This window comes from Saccostrea cucullata, unplaced genomic scaffold (assembly GCF_032062105.1).
Source record: "Saccostrea cucullata isolate Sc308-1 unplaced genomic scaffold, CSIRO_AGI_Scuc_v1 ctg18014, whole genome shotgun sequence".
In the NCBI taxonomy this organism is placed as follows: Eukaryota; Metazoa; Mollusca; class Bivalvia; order Ostreida; family Ostreidae; genus Saccostrea; species Saccostrea cuccullata.
The window spans coordinates 1-11,125 of NW_026934046.1; the positions used below are offsets into that span (position 1 = coordinate 1).

An 11,125-nucleotide genomic window follows, 5' to 3' on the forward strand; every position below is an offset into this window, starting at 1 on the left:
GTTGATCATCTTTCTCCACCAATGAACACTTTCCTAAGTCACCAAAATGCTTGTCTGTGCAAAGAAAAGTCTACACTACACAAAAAAATAGAAATTAAAAAAAATAAACATATCACAATCAACAAAACAAGGAAATATTCAAAGCAAAACTATTACTTAAGTAATTCAAATCTCCCATTCAGAGCTATATGTTATTTCCTCTAGTTCAACAATACACCTGCTTATTAATTAGACTATAGCTATTTAAAAACTTCACAATGAAACAAGATCAAATATTTGTTTATTCATGTCTATCAAGACATTTTCTGCTTTATTGTCAAATTTTCATGGGTCAGCACTGCTGATTGAACTGAATGGAACAGATTTCCACCTTAATCTATGTGTGCTGAGATTAAATTACGTGTTGTCATTACGCATAATGGTGAACAATACATTGGGATAAGCAAGTGTTCCATATGGAACCATTCACTTGGGCAATGAATTATGCAAGCACAGTCTTGAATTATACAAGGCGTTAGACTTAATTTGTTTTAGCACCAATCTGTCTTTTGGATCGGAGGCAGTGATAGGATCTACAGTGGAACATCCCCTCTCTTTTATCAGTATCATTTAAACTCGTCCAGGTTACCTGTTATCTCATTTACCTACAGCAAAGTTATACCTGTAATAATAATTCAAATAGAATTTGATTTTCTCTCCACAATTTACATTATTTAAACCTTATAACAAACAAACATTTCAAATAGATGGAAAAAATTCATTAATTTTGCAAGTGGTAATGACAATATTGAAGCACTGTAGATCACTAAATAATCGCGACACCTTATTTTCGCAAGATTGTCATTGACTCTTTGTAAGCGAGACATAATTTTCACGAATAGTTGTTATTCCTCAATATAATCGTAAGGAAATACTTTTATACGCGAGAATTAAATTTTCGCGAACGCATTGTCTCGCGTAATTACGCGAAAATAAAGTCCTCACGAATAAAAAAGTGATTTACAGTACTCTGTATGTCATTTTTGTGTCATATTCATGTTTGTCCAAAAACAGTCCAATTATATAGTTCTACATCTGTTTGATTAAAAATATAAAATGACCATACATTGTCAAATATTTACTTTATATTTATACTGCAATGTAAAAAAAAAGTTTATTTATATTGCTGTATAAAGTAAATATTTGAACATAGAAAAATCACATAATGACCATGCAGTTAGACTTTTTGTCACATTTCACAAATAGATAAAGCATGTCAATGAGTTCAAAAGACAATAAACACCTGAATATGGTGATGATTGTATTTCTCAATCAAGCAAGATTTCAGAACAGAGTTTGTGTGGTCTAGACTTTTTTTCTGGTTATAGAGCACCTTTAAAACAGCATGTGAACAGTTACCCCATTCATCTCTCATGTCTGTGACTCATGATAAAAGATCTACCCAAAACCTTGCAGAAGCATACTGCTGGTGGGGATTAGTTACACTGCACTATGCAGCATACAGATATCCTTTTTAGGTGCACTTCTTTCATTCTAAAAAATAAAACAGTGTATTCAAACAATTGATTGTTTATAAATTAATACTTTTAATATTTTTTGTTCTTTAAAAAAAACCAGAAGTCTCTGACGAGACTGTAGTTCCACTGGTTTATACTTAAAATAAAGGAAGAGAAAAGTAGCATTTGAACTTGAAAAAGCAATACAGTAAAACTCGGTTATAACGAAGTCATAGGGACCTATGAATTTACTTCTCTATATCCGTAATTCGTTATATCCATATAAGGAATACGTTAAATTTATATAGTCGGGGATCCAAAATAACTTCGCTATAACCGTAAATTCGCTATATCCGTGTTCGTACTAAACGAGTTTTGCTGTAATTTTTTTTAAAAATGTCATTGGTTTAGTCTTTTTCTTGGCATGAATTATTGCAGTGGGAGGGGTAGAATTTTAAAAATATTTCAAAGAAATTTCTATTTTTAGTAACCATGGCAACACTGTTCATTGAAATCAAAAACCAATGTAAAGAATTAATTTTTAGTAGCCATGGCAACATCGTTCACTGAATTCAAAAATCAATATACAGAATTATGTATCTTAGTGTAGTCTAGTTGAGTGTCAAATTATAATGAAATCAGACCAAAACTGTAGGAGGAGTAGCGTTTTGAAAAATTGTTAATTGACAGACAGATGGACAATGGATACCTTACTATCACATAAACTTTTCTGGTCTTCAACCATTATAGCTTAAATATGGTCCAAAAATGATGAGTGTACAATACATGCAAATGAAATACATTTTTTACATGGAATGCTTACTCTTTAATGGGCCCACTTCTTGTATTTCCAAAGATCCATAATTGCTCTGTCTCATAGCCCAGCTAACAACTAAAATAGTATAAACAATCAGATAATTCAGCTGTTCCATCATCAGCATAACTGTCCTTATTTTCGCGGAAATATTCTACTATCACCTGCATATAGCATTACATTGTCTACAAATTTATTTGATACTCACGAGCATCATCCGAGTACATTCATTTCCAAAAAAAAGACAAGTTACTGACAGATAAGTTGATATCACAGGAATTTCAACAATCTTGTTTAAAGTCAGCTTAAGCCTTTTCTTTAATTTTTTCATCATTATTATGATCTTGTTAGGGAATATAACTTGCTGTGAGTGGCACAGGGTCTTATTTTGACTAACAAATTACATTCCAGTTATACAACTGTTGTATCTTTGACTTTGTACTGACTTTAACTTAGGAATACTCTGTATACCTGATCAATAAATCAGGGGTCATGATTGGTGGGACTGATTGACAGGGGATCCTCCTGGAGCTGAACCCACCTTCGGAATTTCCAGGGGTCCATGGTTTATGCTCTGTTAACAGAATTATATTTTTTGTAAGTTTGAGACAATCACAGTTTGTATAATCTTTACCTCTTTCATGATTACCTTTACATTTTAAATATATGAATGATACAAAATCCATGATTTTTAACTGTGAGCATTTCCATTTATTTTAAACATCATTCCATAAAGATTTTATTAAAAGTAAGGAAAGAGGAACAACTCTGAATAGTCAGCATAATCATGCTCTCGATCATGTTTGTCTACCTTACAATTGTTTTCAGAAATTTTTCTTTGATTTAAATAAGTAAACGTAAACTAATGTATGTCAAATTGTCAATATATCTTTCTTGTCTTGCTTTTTATCATAATGTGAAATGAAAAATATCATTTGATATACATGTACATGTACACATCATTCAGCTTCTATTTTTACATCATATATACACACATCAAATGCCTTAAACTTTTGATCAACATTTTCAAATTGCTCATAAAGTATAAATGAGAACATGCAGAATATTAGTAAATCCACAGGAGTCTGCAGTTTTCTCAATAAACCAGCGTATAAACATAACCTGTGAGCTTTGCAAGTGAAGCAAGTTATGAAAATGATTCTTTGCAAATAAACTTGTATGTTAAATTAATAAGTCATGTACATGTATATTTTTGTAATGATATTTATAAAATTTCGCTTTGCTTGCATCTCACAGGTTATGTTTACACTGTCCAGTTGATAAAACTGCCGGTTTAATTTTGAAATATTAGTTTTCCCAGACCCATTAAATAATATGACAGTCCTAAAATTTCATAAATTTCTGAAAATCATTGACAAGTAACAAGAAAGGAAGTTGTTGTAAAAAGACATGGTTCTCTGTTGTCTTCTTCTATAACAATAGCCAACATCGGAACTATTATTTCGTCTTTAATTCCGTCGCGGTTTTAATATTTAGTGTGTCTAACGAGATCTCGTTTTTGGCGTGAACTTGGGCAACATTTTGTAAACAAGGACGCGCTGCAGAACTTGTCATGTCTTATGATGTCAAATAACCGCGTCTTACCTGCAAATAACCATGGTAAATTACCATTGTATTGCCGTGGGATGTAACAATGACTCCAGGAAATCTAACAGACTCAGTAAATACCCGCATATGGTAGATAAAAATGGAAATGTTGTCAATTTTTATGTATTGCCTTCCGCAACTAAAAATCCAAAACTTCGGCGCCAGTGGATAAATGCGGTACGTCGTAAAAATTTCAAACCTAGTAACACAGATCATTGGCACGCAGTATGCTCCAGACATTTTGTAGATGGAAGACCCACTGACACTAACCCAATACCAACTTTATTTGAATATAATAACTACATGCATGACCAGGCCCAGGGTCAAGGAAAGAGGAAAACATTGACTTCAAAATACAACAGTACTTCATCTTCCCAGGGGTTTGTATTTTAGCTTCTCGATCAATGATAATTTTACATAAAAATGTGATACCCATATTTCTATTATCAGATTATTAGGCCAAACGAAAATATATATCCTTGTTTCCTGTTCCCTGACCAAAAAAGAAATAGGGTAGGTAGGTAGGGAAAAAATTAATTTCATAGCTCAATGGATGGAGAATATGTATCATGTAATAACAAGAAAACAGTATGTTTACACTTTACAGAGCAGGTTTATTAATAAAGATTTATAAAATAAAGGTATCCTGTGCACTTTAGATGTATTAGCTCTGTTAATATTGTTGGCCGGGTGACTTTAGTATTTCAGGAAAATAGCCCCCCCTCCCCCCAATGAATATAAAAAAAAGTTAGGGTTGCAGGGTAAAATATTAGGGTAGCTCGGGTGACAGGAAACAAGAGTACATATTAATTTCTTGCGTAAAGAATATATTCAATATAATTTGCATGAATAATCAATATCTAAATTTCATTCAGAAACACACACACACAAATATCTTTTTATATAGCATGAATTATGTTGTAATAAAAACTGTTAATCAAACATTTTACGTGCAGAAATGAAAGTCACTCTGAAGGAAAAAAACAAAGGACTTCACAGACTAGTGTATTTGTCCAGCCAGTACCAGTGGCAGAGTTATATCAAGGCATACAGCATGAAATCATTATTCCTGACAAGGAAGGAGGAAAAGGTTGGAAGACACAGTTTTCTTAAAAATAACTAAAAACATAACACTTCTTTGATTTTGTTTAAAAAGTTTGTCATTTATCTATGTTTTTTTTTCTATTATCAGAAATGTCTGGATTAAAGAAACTTGCATAATCAATAATAACAAATATATCCAAAAAGATCATAACCAGTATATTTTCATATGCATAAAAATATGCTTTTGTATATGTATTTTTCTTTCACAGTTCCAATTACAACTGATACACCATATTCCCTACCTGGTATCATGCAACATGACCACCCATATGTAGCGAGTCCTGTGTCAGGTTCATCTCATCTTAGTGACACAGACTGGGCAGATGCTGATACCCAAATAACAAATTTGGAACATGAAAATAGGCATCTGAAGGTATTTTTACAGCAGAGCAATTGTTTTTTTTTAAAATTATTTCATGTTATGTCACATAAATACATGTACAGGGTGTTTGAGCAAATACGTATTCTCTATTGTTTTTAATGTTTGTTTAAAAAAAATTTAATGTGTGCTTAACTTTGTAGGTTCATTGTGAACAACTTGAGGAGAGGGTAGTGGCTTTTCAAGAGGAAAACACACAACTGAAAAATCAGTTAAATGAAAGTGAAAGACAAAGAAAGGAAGTTGAATCCAAACTTCAAAACAAAGACAAACTTTTCCGAGAGATTTTAATAGATAAACTAACGAAGTGTGACAACCATGTAAGACTTTTTCTTGGGCTGCCTTCTCTTCTGTTTTTAAAGGGTTTGTTCGACATATTGAATGGCGCAGCTTCCAGTATGAAGTATTGGACTCGTAGATCATCAAGTCATGAAAAAAAGTGGCACTCAGAAAATTTAAGGAGACCTGGTAAACAAAGAAAACTGCAGTTATTTGAAGAATTCATTTTGGCACTACTTCGTCTGCGTTTAGGCCTGAACACCATGTTCTGTTCAGTTTTGTTTGGTGTGTCTCAGTCCACAGTTTCTTCCATATTCACCACATGGATGTGTTTCCTAGATCAGCAATTAAAACCATTACTTAAGTGGCCATCAAGGCAAAAAATAAAAAAGCATATGCCTCTTTCCTTCCGTTTAAAATACCCAAACACAAGAGTCATAATTGATGCAACAGAGATCTTTGTTCAACGTCCGAGGAATCCTTCAGCTCAGAGCAGAACTTGGTCAAATTACAAAAACAAGAACACTTTCAAAGCACTGGTTGGGATTTCACCAAATGGGGCCTTTACATTCATATCTGAATTATGGTCTGGAAACATTTCAGATCGCAGCATTACTCTGAGAAGTGGATTTCTAGATCTTATTCAGCGAGGTGATCATGTTATGGCAGATCGCGGATTTCTAATTAATGACCTCCTTCTTCAAAGGGGAGCCCAGCTGAATATGCCACCATTTTGTCGGCCATGTCAGTATGGAAAAGGCAAATACTTGACATCTAAACAAATTAAGGAGTCGAAAAACATTGCCTCATTGCGCATTCATGTGGAGCGTGCAATTCAGAGACTGAAAAGTTACAAATTCTTTGATGGTATTATGTACATAAAATCATTGTCTGTTGCAAATCAAGCCTTACAAGTAGCGGGTATTTTTTGTAATTTTATGGCTCCCCTTGTCAGCAAAGTTCAGAAAAAATAAGATTTTCTAACTAAGTAAATAAAATACCATGATTATTGTTTGCAAGTGCTATAACATTACAAGTGCAACAACTTAAATTTTGTGCCAAAAGTTCATTCTTTCACATTATTTATTTGATATTTATTTAGTTCACTGTTTTGAATGAAGGAAGTTTTATGTTAGTGTTATCTGTTATGTACTGTTATATTGACATATCTATTATTACAGATTTACTGATTAAAAGTTTATATGAAGGACAAATCTTTTTTATCAGTGTTCCGTAATGCTGCACTAAGTCTGCAATATTCAAAGCATGTAGGAAAAAAAATGACTGATTTGGATATGTTTCGAACAATTTCTTTAATTTTTTAAATATAAATTGCATAATAATAAATTCAGTTGATGATGATTTTTGGAAATATAAATGTCTTATAAAACTTGACAATTTTTTCTTTCATACATTCCCATATTTGTCCATTGAAGAACACTCTTTCAGAAAAAATTCCTGAGTGTGTGTACAAAATAAAATCACAATAGGTACGTTTTGTAACAGCCATTTGACACATCATTTGACAATAATATGGTGAGTTACTGTTTTTCCTTAAAACAGGAAATCCATTTCTTAGTTCAAAATTTTTTAAATCACATGCTGCTGCCTCCTTTGGATTTTTATCTTTATACTTGTATGGACATTTAATTTCGAGGCACCCCGGTAAACAACAATCACACTCTAGTAAACCATCTGGTGAGGCACCAATGAAAGGAAGCTCATCATCGATTATCAGGCCTGCACTGGAATATCTTAGATTAGTGTGAATTTTCCCATTTAACTCCAAATACATATCTCTAGCTTTTGCTTCATATTTCCTACCATGTACAAGTGCAGGAATACAATTAGATTCTGAAGTAGCATATTTTTTACAAAGAATTTGTGTAACAAGGCTACCATTTTCATTCCGACCACTGAAATGCAGGCAGTTAAACACAGATGATGCAGTAATGCGACCTGCTCTTTGATGATGCCATACATCTGATGAGTTTTGACCAACTGTACATTTTGAAATTTTGACTGCAAGATTTCTGTCAAAATAAACTCTAAGACCATCAACAAATTCTTCAAAGGAAGCATTTGGATTCATCACATAAAAATTTTGAGCAAATTCAGTCACATTCTCACACACACTTTCTTCAAATTCATACTCAGAATCAGAACTATCAGATAGGGTATATGCTGCACATGCAGCCAATTTTTCTGCTTTTAAAAGTTTGTATATATCTTTTTCAGTTCGATTGTTTAATTGTTCATTAGTAACAGGTGTGTATTCTTCATCACATGCCATGGGCTGAGGTTGGTTGTTTGGTTGCTGTCTTAGATCAAGGTCAGTAATTTTTACTGGTCTTGTTGACCTCACAGGATTTGTCCACTTAGCCTTTTTATCAGTGACACCAATCTCTGTTCGATCATTCAGTCCTAGGCAAAATTGTTGAAGTCCAAACAGCAAAGCAGCAATATGCTTACATGTACCATCACCACTACAAAAAAAATTATGGTACTGCTATTTATATTATGAAGTCAAAATTTGGCATCTTTATTCATGCTTTGATACCTTTGCTATCGTTTAAAAAAAATACCATTGATTCATGCAGAATTTTAATTTTGCGAATCGTTGAATGCTTTAAAAAATATATTATACTTTTTAAAAAATCATTACAGCTTTTCTTCTGGAGAACAGTTAGTTATTTCCGCAATCTGATAATTTTTTCTTTTAAAAACATTGGATAGAAAATTCTGATCTGTATAAATATAAAATGCTTATAGAGCAGCCAACATTTAAGAAAAACACTGATATCATGTCACAACCTAGAATTATAATTTCAATCCAATGTTTTCTCAAACGTCCGCGACGAATTATTGTATAATAGATCTAGTACATACGCAACACATGTGCACTCTCCAGAGACAATTGTTCCATTCTCTTGTACCAATAGCCACATTTTGTAGGGCTCAGCTGTCTGTCGTTCCTCTGGAGTGGATGAACCTCTGATATAGCATAGATTAGAGTCGAGTTTAGACATGGCCACGTTACTATAGTCTGTCCCACCATGTTACTGTAAGCACTTTTCGCATAATATCTCAAAATATATAAATACCTTGGCATTTAAACCAGTTACGATTAATAGATCATTTTTTTTCCAACCTTCCTCCGTTTATCCGAACCCTCGAGGTCAACCAGTGTATACACACGGCGGCAAATTCAAAGTCTACGGAGATTTAACATGGTAAACTCGTCCATTAACGTCTAGGTTACGGGGCCGGGAACCAGTTTTCGAAGGGAGTAGTCGTCCTTTGCAGAATAAATTTACAAAAAATCTTTAAAAATTAAAGGAATTCATTTAAATTGCTTTTATTGATAAAATAACCTTTACTTCGAAATAAAATATATTTTAACAGCATTTACAAAATTTAATAATAAACTGCGAGAAAATAGTCCGAATCTAACGAAGTACAACTTGTGGATAATGGATGTTGACATGATGATGCAAGCTCGCCAGTGTTTAAAAAGGTAAGACGGTAAGTTGTTTATTATGTTCCCCAAACGAAGTTGGGGAACATATTGTTTTTACTCTGTTTCTTATTATTATTATTTTTCTTCTTCTTCTTCCTGGAACTTTTTTGTCCGGGAATGATCTTGTAAACTGTTCGTCCGATGTAGGTAAAACCTTTTTAGGGTTAGTAGACATGTTATGTAGATTTGCGGAATCAAGGTCATTTTGCGCGCACGTGCTTGCAAGAGCGTGCACGTGCAACACGTGAAATGACCAATATAATAGATATAGCCACAACTGTTCTATTTTTAGATGAAACGCTTTGAAACTCATAATGTGAGGATATATTAGTAGTATAGACATGACGACATGGTGAAAATAGCAAGATCTCACGCGCATGCACGTGCACTTCGCTCTGATTGGCTGCAACTAAAGTCTCAATATCTTTCTTGTTTTTTGACGAAATACTTTGAAATTTTGAACATAGCCATGCATTAGGATATCCTACAACATGAAATAAAGCAATTATCATGAAAACACGTGCATGCACGTGCGCTGCAATCTGATTGGCTGAAACTTTAAATAGCTATAACTCCCTTGGTTTTCAACCAAAAAGGATGGGATTTGGAACATAGATAGATATAATGGACTTCTACAAGTAGGTATGGTAACCATGCACATGCATACAACTGCGTGTACATGTGCTGCAATCTGATTGGCTGAAACTTTAAACAGCTATAACTCCCTTAGTTTTCACCCAAACGGGGTGGAATTTAGAACATAGATAGATGTAATGGACTTCTACAAGAAGGTATGGTCACCATGCTCATGTATGCACGTGCGTGCACGTGAAATGAGTAAAATCAAACATACACTTGAATGGGCGTATTTTTTAAATAATTTTGGATTAAATACTTTAATATTCAGTGTATTAAAAATATAGATTGTGTAGACAAGATGATATGGTCATGACGCAAATGCATTCACATGTGCACGCGTGCAATGCTAAAGTTTAAATGATTTTTGTACACTTCTTTGTTAATGTTGTCAAAATCTCAGATGCATAGAGTTTGTCTTATTTAATGAAGCTTACAGGGAATATGACACCAAAAGGGAGTTGGGGAGCGTTTGGGGAACATCTGTAACGGTCCCCGTTACAATTAGCACTAGTTTAATCTATGGTATTTTTATGTAGCTGTTGTTGTTTTACTAGCTTATATACACACAAGAAAGAAGTGTCTACAAATGATCAGAATATATATTTATTTTATTACGCGTGACATGCTGACATTTATATATCTGCTTAGGGCTCATGGTAAACCGTTAGTGCTATAACGGTCTGTATGTAAGCCAATGTGTGAAAAATGTAAAAGGGTTATATCTATGATTATAATGGAAAAAGAAGATGGTTAAACAATTAGGTGAAATGATACCAAATGGAAATAACAGCTGATTAACACAGTAACTAATTTTTTTAAAGTTTATTTCTACTTTCATTTTCAATTATAACATTTCATGTACATGCATTTGGCAGATTAATATATGTAACAAAAAAATTAAGCAAGAGATCTAAAGTGCATTTTTATTTTTACATTTATGTGTAGTATCAACACTCTGGAGACCTTCATTACTAAATAAATTCTGTAGCCTCCAGTATACTCATAAATGTGTATATTAATATATATTGAGTTTAACTTTAAATGTTAAGATTTGTAGCTTTTGATGAGGGATATAATTTCATTTCCAAATCTGCAAGATCATGGTATGAAACTAAAATGTAAAAAAAAATATGGTCACGAGCTGATGTTACAACCTCAAAGGGGTGAGACAGAAATTCTCTATATTATAGCTATTGCATTTATATATATGTATGTCAGGAAATCCTTTTTCCATATAGAAAAGTTTGGAACATGTAGATCGACACATAAATGTTACAGACCATTCA

General features: G+C 33.1%; 2 protein-coding genes across 2 annotated transcripts; one reads left to right on the forward strand and one right to left on the reverse strand.

Annotated features, from left to right (window-relative positions):
• Nucleotides 1-3,750: 3,750 nt before the first annotated feature.
• Nucleotides 3,751-7,047, forward strand: LOC134239848 (uncharacterized). Its single transcript, XM_062721978.1, has 4 exons — nt 3,751-4,298; nt 4,875-5,008; nt 5,232-5,395; nt 5,545-7,047. Exons 1-4 carry the CDS (start codon nt 3,928-3,930, stop codon nt 6,652-6,654), a joined length of 1,779 nt encoding a protein of 592 aa, XP_062577962.1. The 5' UTR covers nt 3,751-3,927; the 3' UTR covers nt 6,655-7,047.
• Nucleotides 7,029-8,709, reverse strand: LOC134239849 (uncharacterized). The gene is made up of 2 exons (XM_062721980.1): nt 8,570-8,709; nt 7,029-8,166 (listed from the first exon to the last, which is right to left on the reverse strand). Exons 1-2 carry the CDS (start codon nt 8,707-8,709, stop codon nt 7,029-7,031), a joined length of 1,278 nt encoding a protein of 425 aa, XP_062577964.1.
• Between the last annotated feature and the right edge of the window lie 2,416 nt (nt 8,710-11,125).

What these genes read in the sequence shown, in the direction of transcription:
- LOC134239848 (XM_062721978.1), top strand. Translation starts at nt 3,928, where the DNA reads ATGGTAAATTACCATTGTATTGCCGTGGGATGTAACAATGACTCCAGG. An exon ending in AGTACTTCATCTTCCCAGGG is followed by an intron (nt 4,299 to 4,874) that starts GTTTGTATTTTA and finishes TTTTACGTGCAG; the next exon opens with AAATGAAAGTCACTCTGAAG. An exon ending in ATGAAAATAGGCATCTGAAG is followed by an intron (nt 5,396 to 5,544) that starts GTATTTTTACAG and finishes TTAACTTTGTAG; the next exon opens with GTTCATTGTGAACAACTTGA.
- LOC134239849 (XM_062721980.1), bottom strand. Translation starts at nt 8,709, where the DNA reads ATGTCTAAACTCGACTCTAATCTATGCTATATCAGAGGTTCATCCACT. An exon ending in GGAGAGTGCACATGTGTTGC is followed by an intron (nt 8,167 to 8,569) that starts GTATGTACTAGA and finishes TTTTTTTTGTAG; the next exon opens with TGGTGATGGTACATGTAAGC.